The sequence below is a fragment of the Hippopotamus amphibius genome, chromosome 2 (assembly GCF_030028045.1).
Source record: "Hippopotamus amphibius kiboko isolate mHipAmp2 chromosome 2, mHipAmp2.hap2, whole genome shotgun sequence".
In the NCBI taxonomy this organism is placed as follows: domain Eukaryota; kingdom Metazoa; phylum Chordata; class Mammalia; order Artiodactyla; family Hippopotamidae; genus Hippopotamus; species Hippopotamus amphibius.
This window is the reverse complement of record NC_080187.1, coordinates 13,058,252-13,075,209: the sequence shown is the minus strand read 5'-3', so window position 1 is coordinate 13,075,209 and position 16,958 is coordinate 13,058,252. Positions and strand designations below refer to the sequence as shown.

Here is a 16,958-nt window from a genome sequence, read left to right as displayed (position 1 = left end):
TTAAGCTTTCATTATGTGCTCCCTTAACCATCCTACAAACTCACACGAAGAGTAAGATTATTATTTCTACTTTGAAGAAACTGAATCTGAGATCTTTGATACATTGCTCAGGTATGCGCTCTTAGTAGGGGGAGAGTTCAGAGTTCTTTTCCAGACTTATACATTCAGTCCCCTTACCCTGAACAAGGCACGGACCACCTCCTAGAGAACCTCAGAGAAGAGAAGGTATATCTATATATTTTACTGGGCTTTGTGTTCTCATGGAAGCCTCTAGGTGCTGGGGAGGCTGCAGAAGCCCCCTGAGGTCCTTACACTGCCTGTCCCACACACTGCTGTGCAGAGAAGCTGAACTCATGATCAATGGGGGAGCATCTAACTCCCACCTGAAGATTGAGCAGAAGCTCAAGGTACCACTCACATCAGGGACAATTTCTCTTGTGATTTCAGGTACGGCTCAGTCCTTCTGGACCCAAAACATCCTCCTTCCCGAGGGACCAGGAGGACTTTGGGCAATTCGTTCCAATCAACTGCTTCTTTAGTCAGGGATTTGGGGCTGTTTCCCTCTGGGATCTTTTTCTGATGACTGAAAGTGAATCTTTTTGCCTGTTGTTTTGAAAGCGGTGAACAGACATGAGAGTCTGTAAAGGTCCTTGGGCCACTGAGGGTTGCTCTTTATCTGTCGATGCTGGGTCTTCTGGACAGAAAGTGAGGATTCAGGTAATAGAACGAAGCAGACGGTGTCTGAACTCATAGCACTGGTATAGCTCTTCAGGAGTCATGTAATATCTACAGTCGTGAATGTGTGTCTGTGTGTAAATCTGTGCAAGTGTGACCATCAGAGAAGTTATGTGTATTTCTGCAGGGGTATTGTGTTGTATAGTTTATGCTTGTATGTGTAACTGACAAACACACTGCATGACAAGCACACTAGGATATATATAGGTCAGAGACGCTGGAAATGTCTTCTCAGTTGTGCCTATTTTACTCGCATGTGTTTCTTGTGTGCTGTGTGTGCGACCTTGGGCGCTGCTTGGAACAGGAATATGCATGACTTCCTGTGACTACAATGCCTGTGGTAGAGGATGCCTGAGTGTTTTCTCTGTGTAGCTGAGTTGTGCACGTGTATTTTGTTCTTGAGTTTTGCATAGATTTGTGTGAAGGTGACTCATACCCTGACTGTATTTACCTACTTGGAGTATAAGCTAGAGAAATCTATAAGTCTCCATTGGGCAAGTGTGTGTCTGTGATAGTGTGTGAGTGCTTTTGTGTAACAAACCCACACCTTGACTTCCTTCACACAGAATTAAGAAATATTTGTGTGTGTGTGTGTGTGTGTGTGTGTGTGTGTAACAGTCTCACATTTTGACTCTCCACTTGCGTGGGATGAGAATCCACACAGGCAGCTGTGAAGGAAGCACACTCTGAAGCACCACTGGCATCCATTGTTCAGTAAGTTGAAGACTACAGTAGGGCTCCTGGAAGCCCGATATATTTGACATTCTGCTTCAATTTTGGTAATATAATTTAGAACAAAATGCTCATTTCTGGTGTCACCTATTTTGACACTCAACTCTCTTTTTCCCACTTAATGCTTTGTGGCCTCGGCTTTGGCCTTGGTGATGCTCAGCATTGTCTACTGTCAAATGGGATCCTGATAATCTGTAAGGGGGTTCACTAGTTCTAAGCACATCATGAGCACTTAGTAAATTGTAGCTTTGTGGAGGCAGACACACCTGACTCTCCTAATAGCTCAGGAGACAAAATTTGATATGAAGATAGGAAAATTAGGCCCATCCATAGGCTCTCGCCCAGTCCCTACCCCATGACGCCCAGGTCACAACTTCTCTTTTCATTACTGAGCTATTTCCAAACCACCTCGTTCATATGTGGTGCTGATGGAATCAAAGCACCACTTCTGTACTTTTCCCTCCCCTTTCAATTGCAGCTCTTTGGTGTCATTACATGCTCTGGTTCTCCTCCAGGAGATTTTGAGACCCTGGGTTATGTGTGATCTAGCAACTTTCTGGGAGAAGCAGTCATGACCGAAGGATCAAGTACCTGGTCCCACTTGTGCTCCATGAGCTGAGTCAGTTAGTGACCCTGAGCAACGCCCTGGTCAGGAACAAGCATCTGCTGACAGTCTTATACAATATTAATGTCAAGTTCCTCTCCCAAGCATATATTAACGTTAACTATTCACATTTCACATTGAACTTAAGCCTCTCTACCTCCGAAAGAATGAAGTGGGTGTATTTTCTGTCTAGTGAAAAGATGATCAGAAAATGAACCTTTGAGAGCAGGTTCCACTATGCAATATCTATGTGAGATTATTTAAGCAATTTCACTACTCCTGTAAATAAAATAAAGAAAAAAATCACTCTCTTCTCTAACTCCCATACACAAATAAATGAGGGATTGAACAAAATTGAAGGCCATGAAAGTCATTTTCAATCTAAAGGGCGGCAGGAGTATGACTGTTGACAGTTATCTGTGAAGGAGGTCTTCTTCAAATCCTGAAATAACATTTCTTCAGTTCCACCTGTTTTCTCTAAAGAAAGAGAGATAGAAATAGTAGGGCGATAGGAGCAAAGATTCCAATAAATTTTTTAAAAAACACAGGAGAGAATTGTAACTATAGAAGTTGCTAACTGTATTCACACTAGTTCCTACTCCGTTGAAGCATGTTGACAATAAAATTTACTAACATCTACCTCTTAGGAGTGCTGAAAAAACTTTGTGAGGCTATAAGCCACAAATGTATTACTCTGATATAGTGTTTATTACATGTCAATTATTAACAGTGGATAGACCAATATTGGGAAATAGGAAGGGTGAATCGGGTAAGTGAATTCTAATAGACACCCCTAATCCTTCAGTATCTCCCAGCTCTTAACCCCAGATCTCAGCGCTCAAGTGTCTCCAGGAGAAAGTAAGAGACAGCGTGTCTCATTTCCTCCTCCTGGGGCTCCCCATCCCACCAGAGCAACAGGACGTGTTCTTCGCCCTGTTCCTGGGCATGTACCTGACCACGGTGCTGGGCAACCTGCTCATCCTCCTGCTCATCAGGCTGGACTCTCGCCTCCACACTCCCATGTACTTCTACCTCAGACACTTGGCCCTCACAGACCTCTCCTTCTCATCTGTCACCGTCCCAAAGATGCTGATGAACATGCACACTCAGGACCAATACATTCCCTATGCAGGGTGTGTGACACAGATGTATTTTTTCATATATTTTGCTTGCATTTATAACCTTCTTCTCACAGTGATGGCCTATGACAGGTATGTGGCCATCTGTCACCCTCTCCACTACACCACCATCATGAGGGAGGAGCTGTGTGTATCTCTGGTGGCTGGAGCCTGCCTCCTGTCTTGTGCTAGTGCCCTGTCCCACACCCTCCTGCTGGCTCGACTGTCCTTCTGTGCTGACAACATCATCCCCCAATTCTTCTGTGACCTTGCTGCCCTGCTGAAGCTCTCCTGCTCAGACACCTCTCTCAATGAGCTGGGCATAGTCATTGTAGGGGCTGCAGATTTCATTCTTCCACTGTGTGGCATCCTGGTCTCTAATGGCCGCATTGGGCTCTCCATCCTGAGGGTCCCTTCTACTAAAGGGATCTGCAAAGCCCTGTCTACCTGTGGTTCCCACCTCTCTGTGGTTTCTCTCTTCTATGGAACAATGATGGCACAGTACCTTTCCCCCTCATCGGGCAAGTCCAATGACAAAGACATGATTGCCTCTCTGGTGTACGCAGTGGTGACCCCCATGCTGAACCCCTTCATCTACAGCCTAAAAAACAGAGACATGAAGTTGGCTCTGGGTATTCTTTGCAGAAACAGTCACCTTTTCACCAAGTGAGAATCAGCCAACCATATGCTTATTTCCCCCACTGACCTTGTCAGAAATGACCTCTTGAAAAGTTGTCTGTTGACCAGCCATATCTCCAGCACCTTCCCAACTCTCCTTTAAATGGTCACTATGTTATTGGCCCAGTCTGTTTCCCTTTAGTCTTATCTGTTTCCCATTTATCTTTCCATAATCCCACAGAAGGCATTGCCCACAACACACATGAGACCTGTGGTCTTCAAACCACCAAGCTCTTTAATAGTAAGATATGTGATTCATCAATTTGAATACATTGAACTATTGTTTTATTCTCCTGAAGAGAGAAAGACTTGCTGAAATAACACACAACAACCACCTATCTCAAAAGGAAAATACAATGCTGGCATTTTATGCTTCCTTTTTTCACACTCATACCTGGTGTGTTTTAGGCTAAGATGGAGGTATGAAATATAATTGTATTTTGATCAAAGCTGTACCATCTTATAATCTGAGTTTCCGGTCCCCAGGTGGTAGATGGTCAGGATTCCCTAATGAGTTACAGCATTTCACTTTTCTACAATGAAATCTCTAGTAAAGGCAGTTTAAGTTTGTGGAATGTTGCTTTGATAGGTTAAAGAACCCTCCTTAGTAGCAGGTAATATAACTTTTCATTATAACTCAGAGTTTCCGTGTGTTGAAATAAATGAGATATGAACCAGCTCCTTATTCGCTCTTTCTCGCCTAGGGTTTTCCAGAGCTTCAAATATTCAATTACATTTGAAATGTTTGGTTTCAGTAAAGTCTACAATGCTTCCCTTCTCAATTCAGTATGTAGTTAATAAAGTACTTTTGATTGTTTTCTAAATCCAAAATAATCTTTCTTTGATTGTACCTGTGACAGTAGGGGACCACAGAATAGTCAATCTAATTCCCAAGTTTCCCCATTCCTGGAAGACTATGATTTTCCCCTCCAAGTTGGAGTTTGTATGGAACAGCCTACAGCTTTCTGATTAATTTTATTTGGGAAACTGAGTGTTGTCTTTTTCCTAGAGATCTCACTGGTAATAGAATAAAGTAAAAGCAATGAATTTATATTTCATGCACACAGAAACATTTACTGCATGACTTCTATGTGCCAGGCAATTTTCTACATTCTGGGAATACAAATTAACAAACATCAGTTCTTGTAAAGTTTCCATTCCAGCTCCTGGCCCTACTCCTCAAGCTGCTTTTCTCCACAGCAGTTTTACGTGTGTGTTTGTTTTTTTGTCTGTTTGTTTGGTTTGTTTTGTTTTTTGTTTTTGGCTGCATTGGATCTTCATTGCTAGCAGAGAGAGGCAGCTACTCTTCACTGTGGTGTGTGGCCATCTCATTGCTGTGGCTTCTCTTGTTTTGAAGCACTGGTTCTAGAGCACAGGCTCTAGAGCACAGGCTCAGTAGTTGTGGTGCGTGGACTTTGTTGCTCTGCGGAATGTGGTATCTTCATGGACCTGGGCTGGAACCCATGTGCCTTGGATTGGCAGGCGGATTCTTACCCACTGTGCCACCAGGGAATTCATTCCATAGTAGTTTTGAATGTTCTAACAAACCATAAGGTTTACCTAGTTTTTAAAATATCATTGTTTGTTTACTAGAGTGTAAGCTCTAGTGGGTGGGTTTTCATTGAAAATAAATAAATTGTTAGGTTCTGTTGGTAGGTAAAATCTTGTATGAATCAAGGAGGTGTAAAAACAAGGGAAGAAGAGTGCTGGGGGGGGAAGTTCATAATTTAACATCGTGTGGTCCAGGTAGAGCTCTTTGGAAAGATAACTTCCAGACAAAGACGTTAGTGAGCACAGGTAAGTGAGCCACGGGGGGATCTGGGCAAAAGTTTTCCAAGCACAGAAATCATCACCTAGAAATACTGTGAGGAGAGTGGTCTATTCCAGGGACACTGAGGGGCCTCCGTAGCTGAACAGGGCTGAGTGGGGGAGGGATGGTAGGCGCTAAGCTTAGAGAAATCAGAGGACCAGGTTTATAGGGCACTAAGGTCTTAGTAGGTGTATTAGTCAAGGTTCTCCAGAGAAATAGAACCAATAGGGTGTGTGTGTGTGTGTGTGTGTGTGTGTGTGTTGTGTGGAGAGAGATGTTGTATGGAGAGAAAGAGACAAAGATTTATTGGAATTTGCTCATGTCACTGTGGAGGCTAGTAGTCCCAAATCTGCAGAGTAGGCTAGCAGGCTGCAAACTCAGGGAAGAGTTGCACATCGAGTCTGAAGGCAGCCTGCGGACATAGTTGTCTCTTCTTCTTCTTTTTTTAAATTTTATTGCAGTTTAGTTGATTTACAATATTGTCTTAGTTTCAGATGTACAGCAAAGTGACTCACTTACACATATACATATATGCATTCTTCTCTTTTTTTTTTTTTTAGGTTTTTTTCCCATTTAGGTCACTACAGAGAATTGAGTAGTGTCCCCTGTGCTATACAGCAGCTTATCTATTTTATATATAATAGTGTGTATATGTAAGTCCCATTCTCCCAGTTTATCACTCACACATTTATCCCCTGGTAATCATAGTTCGTTTTCTACATCTGTGACTCTATTCCTGTTTTGTAGATAACTTCATTGTGTACTCTTTTTTTTAGATTCCACATATAAATGATATTATATGATATTAGTCTTTCTGTGTCTGACTTACTTCTCTCAGTCTGACAATCTCCAGGTCCATCCATGTTGTTGCAAATGGCATTATTTCATTCCTTTTTATGGCTGAGTAATATTCCATTGTATACATGTACCACATCTTCTTTATCCATTCCTCTGTTTTCTTTTGTTTTGTTTTGTTTTAAATAATTTTTAATGGAATATAATTGATTAACAATTTTGTGTTGGTTTCTTCTCTACAGCAAAGTGGATGTGTTATATATATATACATATTTCCACTCCTTTTTTAGATTCTTTTCCCATGCAGGTCATTACAGAGTATTGTGTAGAGTTCCATGTGCTATACAGTAGGTCCTTATTAGTTATCTCTTTTGATACAAGTATGACTTTTAAAGAAATTTTCAACCTCTTTTCTATTCCCACTAGCAGTGTATGAGATTTCCAGTTCCATCATAACTTCAACACTTAATAGCCATGGTCCTTTCAATTTTACCCCTTCTAATCGCGTGTAGTGATGTAAACCAGTTGACAGACCTGCAGCCACTTGACTGGACCAGTGTCTGGTTATCTTTGTAAAAGGATTCTGTAACACTGAGTATTCTTTGACCTTCTTGATTCTCTCTAGCTCTACACCTGATTTTTATCCTACCCCAGCACTTTTCATATTTATCTGCCATTGGCTTAGCATTAACATCTTTTTTCTGCACCTTTCTCCAAAGTGGGTGTGTTCCGCAGGAAAGATTTCTGTTTGTATTATTCATTGTCATGTTTCCAGAGCATATATCAGTGTTAACCTTTATGAGAGACTTAATGATTATTTAAGGGAATAAATGAATGAATGAACACAGGAATTCATTCAACAGTTACCAATCACACTTGTCTATTGTAAGCCAATGCCGATCCCTAGTGATACAGACATTGACAATAAACCTTAACATTGAGTCAGCTTTCATTATGTGCTCACTTAACTATCCTTCAAACTCACACGAAGAGCATGGTTATTATTTCCATGTTGAAGAAACTGAATCTGATATCATTGATACATTGCTCAGGTACGCTCTCTGTGTAGGGGGAGAGTTCAGAGTCCATTTTCAAGATTTATACATTCAGTCCTTGTATTCCTGAACAAGGCACGGACTGTACCCTAGAGAACCTCACAGAGGAGTGGGGAGACCTGTACATTTTAAGGGGCTTTGTGTTTTGATGGAAGCCTTGTAGTGGAAGCCTCTAGGTGCTGGGGAGCCTGCAGAAGCCCTCTGAGGTCCTTCCACTGCCTGTCCCACACACTGCTGTGCAGAGAAGCTGAACTCATGATCAATGGGGGAACTTTACCTTCCCACCCAGAGACCTGACCAGAAAAGCCCAAGGTACCATATTAGGGACATTAGGGACAATTTTCCCCTAGGATTTCAGGCATAGCCCAGGCCATCTGGACCCAAAACATACTTCTTCCCAAGGGCCTGGGAGGAATTTGGGCTATTAGCCCCAGTCGACTGCTTCTCTACTCAGGGACTTGGTGCTTTCTCCCATGGGGGTCTCTTTCTGATGAGGAAAAGGAGATCATCTTGCCTGTTGTTTTGAAGCTGGTAAACAGACATGAGAGTTTGTAAAGGTCTTTGGGCCATTGAGGTTTGCTCTGTTTCTTTGGATCCTGAGTCTTCTGGATGGAAAGTGAGGATTCAGGTAACAGAACAAAACAGAATGTATTTGAACTTACAGCAGCGGTAGAGCTCGGAAGGGGCCAGAAATCTCCATAGTCGTGCATGTGTGTCTGTGTGTAAATGTGTGCATGTGTGACCATCAGAGATGCTGCGCGAATTTTGTGTGTATGTATTGTGTTTTATGGCTTTATGCTGTATGTGTAACTGACAAACACACTGAATGGCAAACAACTATGATATAGATAGGTCAGAGAAGCTGGACATTTCCTCTCAGTGTGTGCCTATTTCACATGCATTTGATGCTGGTGTGCTATATGTAAGATCTTGTGCATTGCTTGAGATTGGAATATGTATGCCTTCTTGTGACTACAATGCCTGGGGTAGAGGATGCTTGAGAGTTTTCTGTGTGTAGCTCTGTTGTACATGGGTATTTTGTTTGTGAGTTTGGCATAGATTTGTGTGAAGCTGACTCACACCCTGACTGTATTTACCTACTTGGAGTATGAGCTAGAGAACTCTGTAAGTCTCCACTTGGCAAGTGTGTGTCTGTGATAGTGTGTGAGTGCTTTTGTGTAACAAATCCACACCTTGACATCCTTCACACAGAAGATACAAATATTCATGTGTGTTTGTGTACAATAGTTTCAAATTTTGACTCTCTGATTGCATGAGACCAGAATCCACACAGGCAGTTCAGAAGGAAGACCACTTTGAAGCACTACTGGCATCCATGATTCAGTGATTTGGGACACACCAGCAGGGCCCCTGGAAGTGCAATAGTTTTGACACACTTCTTCAATTCTGGTAATAGAATTTAGAAACAAAGCGCTCATTTCTGGTGTCACATACGTGGACACTCAAATTTTGTCTTTTTCCCACTTAATGCTTTGTGGCCTCGGCTTTGGCCTTGGTGATGCTCAGCATTGTCTACTGCAAATGGGATCCTGATCACTGTGGAAAGATCCTGTCTGTAAGGGGCTTCACTAGTTCTAGGAGCATTGTGAACACTTTGTAAATTATAGCCTTGTGGAGGCAGAGACACCTGACTCTCCCGACTGCTCAGGAGTCAAAATTTGGTATGAAGACAGGAAAATTATTCCCATCCATAGGCTCTCTCACACACCACTCCTCACCCCTCAGTATGCAGCATCTCCTCTTCATTAATGAGCAATTTCCCAGTCACCTCTTTCACACATGGTGCTGATGGAATAAAAACATCACTTCTGTATTGTTCTCTTTCCTTTAAATTGCAGCACCTTGGTGCCATTAAGCGCTCTGGTTCTCCCGCAGGAGATCTTTGAGACCCTGGGTTACGTCTGATCTAGCAACTTTAGGGGAGAAGCAGTCCTTGGCAGAATGGTCAAGTACCTGGTCCCTCCTTTGGCCCCATGAACTGAGTCAATTAATGACCCTGAGCAACGCCCTGGTGTGGAACAGCAATTATGGAAAGAGTCTTACACAATGTTAATGTCAAGCTCCTCTCCCGAGCACATGTTAACTTTTAACTTTAACTTTTCACATTTCACATTGAACTTTAGCCTCCATGCCCACCATAAAAAGAAATGGGTAGATTTTCTTATTAGTGAAAAGATTATCAGAAAATCAACCTTTGAGACCAGGTTCTACTCTACAGTATCTATGTGAGATGGTTTAAGTGTTTTTACTACTCCTGTTAGTAAAATGAAGGGAAAAAAATCACCGTCTTCTCTACTTTTCAGACACAAATACACCTAGGTGGATTGAGAGAAATTGAAGGCAAATGCAAGCCATTTGCAAACTAAAGGGCTGCAGGAGTCTGAGTGCTGACAGTTATCCGAGAAGGAGGACTTCTTCACATCCTGAAATAACAGTTCTTAAAGTCCTACCTATTTTCTCTAACTAAAAAGAGAGAGAAATAGTAGGGCCATAGGAGCAAAGATTCCAATGAATTAAAAAAAAAAAAAAAAACAGAAGAGAATTGTGATTATTGAAGTAATGAATTGTGTGACCATGTTGGTTTCTTTCTCCTTCTGATTGTGTTGACAATGAATTTAATAGCACCTACCTCTCAGGACTGTGGAAAAAATTTAGTGAGCCTAAAATCCAAAAATGCATTAGTCTTACATAGTGTTTATTTAATGTTAGTTATTCGCAGTGTGAAGAGCAATGTTGGGAAATAGTGATGATCAATCAGGTAACTAAATTCTAACAGACACCCCCAATCCTGCAATATCTCCCAGCTCTCAGACCCCAGGTCTCAGAGCTCAGGTGTTTCCCTCCCTGTGAGTGTCCAGATCTAAGCCAACATGAAGCACCAGATATGGGTGGAGATAGAGGAAGCTCATGCCCAGAATAAGGGTTATTTCTTGGCAAGAAGGTATACATGCATTAAGACAAGTTCCACCTGGGAATTTGCCCCAGTGATAGGATCTGAGCTCAGAAGCTCACCTTCAGAGTGTGAGAGCTCAGAGACACACACATTTTAGATCAGTTCCTTGGTCCTTTGTGCTGAGCATGTCATAATACTGTTTTATTAAATTCCTGAATATGATCCTGTTTTCTTGAATATGTATTCTTGCATAAAAATTTCAATAAAATTTTGTGTATATTTTAGGCAAGAAACTGTTCTTAGATATTAATGTGCATTGAATTAGAATCCTCATGTTAACTTTATGAATGTGTGTTATTGGTATCTTCACATTACAGAGGCACAACACGTGGCCAAGTAAGATTTAGCATCCCAAGTCACAGCTAGGAAGCAGTGGGCGAGGATCACAAGAGAAAGAATATGGTTTCAGTCCATAATATTAGTCAGTCATTTGTCAGGTGTTCCCTGCAGCAGGGGTCCCCAATCCCTGGGCGGCAAACTGGTACCCGTCCGTGGCCTTTTGGGAACTTACCCACACAACAGGAGGTAAGCAGCAGGCAAGTGAATGAAGCTTCATCTGCTGCTTCCCATCCCTCCCTATCGCTGGAATTACTGCCTGAATCATCCCTTCTGTCCGTGGAAAAATTGTCTCCCCTGAAACCTGCCCCTGGTGCCAAAAAGTGTGGGGACTGCTGCCCTAGCAGTCAGCATCCTTAGGGAAGAGGTCCTGTATGTCTTATTTATTCTGGTATCTCCAGTCAGTAGCTTAGTGCCAGAAACATGGCTGATTAAAAAGAAAATGGAAGAATGAATTTGCTCTGGTTTCCATTGAAAGGAATCGTGTTGAGCATTGAGGGTGTCACTTGCTTTGGCAACTCTTGGTGAGGAAAGAAGTTTGGGCAGTTATTGTTTTTCTCCACGAGAAATTAAGAGACCCTAGTGTAGTGGTCATAATCACAATTGCAAAGCCTCTGACGGTTCCCTCTCTCCTTCATCCCCAGGAGCCAGGAGAGGAGTATGAGGAGGGAGAACCACAGCAGCATGTCCCACTTCCTCCTCCTGGGGCTCCCCATCCTGCCAGAGCAGCAGGGCATGTTCTTCGCCCTGTTCCTGGGCATGTACCTGACCACAGTGCTGGGCAACCTGCTCATCCTCCTGCTCATCAGGCTGGACTCTCGCCTCCACACTCCCATGTACCTCTTCCTCAGCCACATGGCCCTCGCTAACATCTCTTTCTCATCTGTCACCGTCCCTAAGATGCTGATGAACATGCACACTCAGGATCCATCCATCCTCTATGCAGAGTGTGTGACACAGATGTATTTTTTCATATATTTTGGTTGCGTTGATAACCTTCTTCTCACAGTGATGGCCTGTGACAGGTATGTGGCCATCTGTCACCCTCTCCACTACACCACCATCATGAGGGAGGAGCTGTGTGTATCTCTGGTGGCTGGAGCCTGCCTCCTGTCTTGTGCCAGTGCCCTGTCCAACACCCTCCTGCTGGCTCGACTGTCCTTCTGTGCTGACAACATCATCCCCCACTTCTTCTGTGACCTTGCTGCCTTGCTGAAGCTCTCCTGCTCAGACACCTCTATCAATGAGCTGGGCATACTCACTGAAGGGGCTGCCATTGTCTTTCTTCCACTGAGTGGCATCCTGGTCTCTTATGGCCGCATTGGGCTCTCCATCCTGAGGGTCCCTTCTACCAAAGGGATCTGCAAAGCCCTGTTTACCTGTGGTTCCCACCTCTCTGTGGTGTCTCTTTTCTATGGAACGATTGTAGCACTGTACCTTTCCCCCTCATCGGGCAAGTCCAATGTCAAAGACATGATTGCCTCACTGATGTACACCGTGGTGACCCCCATGCTAAACCCCTTCATCTACAGCCTAAGGAACAGAGACATGAAGTTGGCTTTGGGGATTCTCTTCAGAAACAATAACTTTTTCGCCAAGTGAGAAGCAGCCAACCATGTTCTTATTTCGCCCACTGACCTTGTCAGAAATGCCCCCTTGAAAAGCTGCATGTTGACCAGCCATGTCTCCAGCACCTTCCCAACTCTCCTTTAAATGGTCACTTTGTTATTGGCCCAATCCCTTTCACTTAAGTCATATCTGTTGTGCATTTATTCTTCCATAATCCTAAATATGGCCTTGCCTCCAGCACACTTGAGACCTGTGGTCTTCAAAGCACCGAACACCTTATTAGTTAGATATGTAAATTCATTGCATTTACTTTTTGATCTATCTGAATACATTGCACTACTGTTTTATCTTCCTGGAGAAAGACTTGCTAAGATAACACCACACAGCAATCTCCTGTCTCAAAAGGAAAACATGGCACTGGCATCTTCTGCTTCTTTTTTTAACAATCGAATCAGGAATGTTTGAAGCTAAGATTAGAGATATGAAATTCAATTGTATTTTGGACTAAGTTGTACCCTCTCAAACCCTGAGTTCGCGGTCCCAGTTGGAAGATGGTCAAGATTCTTAAACGTGTTTCGGCACTTCACTTTTCTATAATGAAATGAATATTTGGAATATCAAGTAGAGCCAGTTTCAGTTTCGTGGAATATTTTTTTTGATAGGTTAAAGAACCCTCCTTAGTAATAGGTAGTATAACTTTTCATTATACCTCACAATTTCTATCGAAATAAATGAGACATGAACCAGTTCCTTAATTCCTTTTTCTCACCTAGTGTTTCCAGAGCCACGAATATTGAATTACATTTCTAATGTTCAGTTTTGGTAAAGTCCAGAATACTTACCTTCTCAATGCAGTGTCTAGTTAATAAAGTACTTTTGATTGTTTGCTGAAACTGAAATAAACTTTAATTTGATTGTGCCTGTGAAGGTAGGGGACCACAGATTAGTCAATCCAATTAGCAAATTTCCCCATTCCCAGAAGATTATGATTTTTCCCTCTAAATGGGATTTTTCTATGGAGAACAGCTTACAGCTCTCTGATTAATTTTATTCTGGGAAAACAAGTGTTGTCTCTTTCCTAGAGATCTCACTTGTAATAGAAAAATGTAAATGAGATGAATTTACAACTCTTTCACAGGAAAATATTTACTGGATGACTGCTATGTGCCAGGCAATTTTCTACATTCTGTGAATATAAGTTAAAAAAAAGCCCCAGTCCCCTTGTAAAGTTTACATTCCAGCACTCCTGACCCTGCTCCTCATGCTCCTTTTCTCCATAGCCGAGTTAGGTTTTTTTGTTTGCTTGTTTTGTTTTGTTTTGGGCCTGTGTTGTATCGTCATTGTTGCACATGGACTTTCTCTAGTAGCAGAGAGAGGGGGCTACTCTTTGTTGTTGTGTGCTGCCTTCTCACTGGGGTGCTTCTCTTGTTTTGGAGCACAGGCTCTAGAGCTCAGGCTCAGTAGTTGTGGGGTACGGGCTTAGTTGGTCCGCAGCATGTGGGATCTTCCCCGACCAGGGATGAATCTACTTCCCCTGCATTGGCAGGCAAATTCTTAACCATTGCGCCACCAGGGAAGTCACTCCACAGAAGTTTTGAACCTTCTAACATACCATAAGTTTTACTTATTTTTTTAATTGTCATTGTTTCTTTACTGGAATATAAGCTCTATGGAAGATGGGTTTTTGTCTGAAATAAATAAATTTTAAGCTTTGTTGGTTGGTAAAAGCTTCTATGAATGAGGGAGGCATTAAAAAACGGAAGAAAATGCTGGCTGTGAGGTTCATAATTTAACATCATGTGGTCCAGGTAGAGCTCCCTGGAAAGATAAAATCAAAGCAGAGACGTTAGTGAGCACAGGTACACAAGCCAAGGGGGGGGATCTGGGCAGAAGCATTCCAAGCATGGAAATCATCACCTGGAAATACTCTGAGGTGAGATGGTGCCTGGCCAATTCCAGGGACATCAAGGGGCCTCTGTATCTGGACAGGACTGTGTGGGGGAGGGATGGTAGGTGATAAGCTTAGTGATATCAGAGGACCAGATCTGTAGGGCACTTAAGGTCATAGTAGGAGTGTTAGTCTCTATAGAAATACAACCGGAGAAAAAGATGGCGGTGAAGTAGAGAGACATGGAGTGCATCCCTCTCCACAGATGCATTGGGAATGCATGGAAGGATGCAGTAATTCCCACAGAGAACCAGCTGAACACCAGCAGAAGGCCTCGGACACCAGAAAGGACTGTGGGGAGCCCGACATAGCTGGTAGGGAGGCATCTATGACGGCTCAAAGAGGGTGAAGCGGTGGAGCTGTGGCAGACGGGAGGGAGTGAGAAACACACGGAAGGTCCGCAGCGTAGCTCAGTGTTCCTGGACCGAGACATCGATCCGCGGCTGAACGGAGGGTCCGGGAGCGGGAGAGTGGGAACCGGAGAGCTGGTTCAGGGTGAGAAACATTGTTGCCGGTAGGGTGACGGACCGAGAGGACAGGAGGGAGGAGGTTCGCGGAGAGGAGTGCCCGTCCCTGAGAGCTGCCCTGCCATGATGGCGGCTGGAGGCTGCAGGCTCACGGGCGGGGGGGAGGAGCCGTGCGCGTAGCCTCTCTCTCTCTTTGGGTGCCTCTGCAACAGGCAGGGGAGAGACGCCCCTGGGCCACCTAAGGCTCAGGGATAACAAGCACACTCAGGCTCTTGGGCGGGGCTAGATTAAAACCCCTTGCAACGCCAGCTGCAGGGAGGCTGCGGAGAGAAAAACAACAACAACAACAACAACAAAAAAACCCCGAGAGAGGCCCAACTCTAAGACTTTCTGTTTACGCCTGAGCCACGAGCATCCCTCTGCAACAGGCATCTCCAAGCCCGACTGAAACAACAGTGCGCCACTGCTCACTCACTCCCAGGAGAAGGAGCCACTATTGTACCCTCTCCCTCCCCACACACCGACGCTTACAGGCGAACAGTAAAGGAACCTCCGCTGGTCACAGAATAATGCAAAAAAACCCAAGGCAAGGAGAAGGACACTTACAGCTGAGATGCTAAGGAAACAGAAATAGTAGTATCAATACCTATTGAACGGGTCCATTCTGGGATCAGTTCTTGAGTTTTTTTGTTTTTGTTTTTTCTTTCTCTCTCTCTCTCTTTTTTTTTTTTTCATTATTAAATATGATCTTAGCCCTAAGGGATCTACAAGTTTTATAACATAATTTTTTAATGATATTTTTTATTCTTTTTTTTTTTTTTTTGCCTTTTTATATACTTCTATATCTAGCTAAGTTTTTGGTAGTACAGACAATATATCTCTCATACTTTCCTTTCATCCCTATTTTTTATACATTTCTATTCCTTTCTTTTTATTTGCATATTTCCAACCACATTACGCTCTTCTGTTCCCCTTTCTTCCAGCCATTTTAAGTTTATTTTATCTTAACATACTTATAGGCAACACTATCGGTCTGCTCAGATTCCTTGCTCTATTCTCTAGATGATGCAATGCCTTGGTATCTAATATTAGGCTTTTGTCTTTATCTTAGTTCTTAGTACAGTTGTCTAATTACATTCTGAGAATCTCCATTCTCTCTGGTGGTACTCTGGCTCTTTTCTATGTTGGATCCTAGCTTACAAAATCTCCCTGAATTAATGTTTGTATGTGTAAGGTGTTATTTGTTTGTTTGTTTGCTTTTGCTTTTGTCTCTGATTTGTTCTCTTTCACTTCTCAGTTTCTGTTGGGTTTCTCTTTGAATATCTGATAGCACACTGGGGTTCTGTCAGGTTTTTCTAGAGCCTTATGTCCTAATGGATTCAGTAATTGTGTGTCTTATACATGTATGTGTTTCCTAGACTAAATATTCATTTAATCCAACACTTGGACATTAGTCTGAGGCGTGGACAGTCTTCTATAAACACCTCTATTGCCAGGACAAGCAACCCCAAAAGTTTGGAGAACCATGAGGAAACAAAGTAACACCATGCAGGCAAAGGAGCAGGAAAAAAACCCACAAGACCAAATAAATGAGGAGGAAAGAGGAAAAATGCCTGAAAAAGAATTTAGAGTCATGATAGTAAAAATGATACAAAATCTTGATAACAAAATAGAGCAAGTACAAGAAACAGTTCATAAGAACTCAGGAAAACAAACAGCAATGGATAACAAAATAACTGAAATTAAAAATACTCTAGATGCTATAACCAGCAGAATGACTGAGGCAGAAGAACAAATAAGTGAGTTGGAAGATAGAATGGGGGAAATAAATGCCACAGAGCAGGAAAAAGAAAAAAGAATAAAAAGAATAGAAGACAGTCTCAGAGACCTCAGTGATAACATTAAGGGTACCAACATTCGAATCGTAGGCATCCCAGAAGAAGAAGAAAACAAGAAAGGGTCTGAGAAAATATTTGAAGAGGTTCTAGTGGAAAATTTCCCCAACATGGGAAAGGAAATAATTCACCAAGTCCAAGAAGCACAGAGAGCCCCATACAGAATAAACCCAAGGAGAAATACACCAAGACACATATTAATCAAACTAACGACAATTAAACACAAAGAAAAAATATTAAAA

At 42.7% G+C, this 16,958-nt stretch overlaps 1 protein-coding gene across 1 annotated transcript; it reads left to right on the top strand.

The window, feature by feature from the left end:
• The first annotated feature begins 353 nt into the window (after positions 1 to 353).
• On the top strand, positions 354 to 12,439 carry LOC130844280 (olfactory receptor 1J4-like). The gene is made up of 3 exons (XM_057720601.1): positions 354 to 407; positions 2,900 to 3,414; positions 11,497 to 12,439. The coding sequence occupies exons 1-3, from the start codon at positions 354 to 356 to the stop codon at positions 12,437 to 12,439; spliced, it is 1,512 nt and encodes a 503-aa protein (XP_057576584.1).
• Positions 12,440 to 16,958: the final 4,519 nt, after the last annotated feature.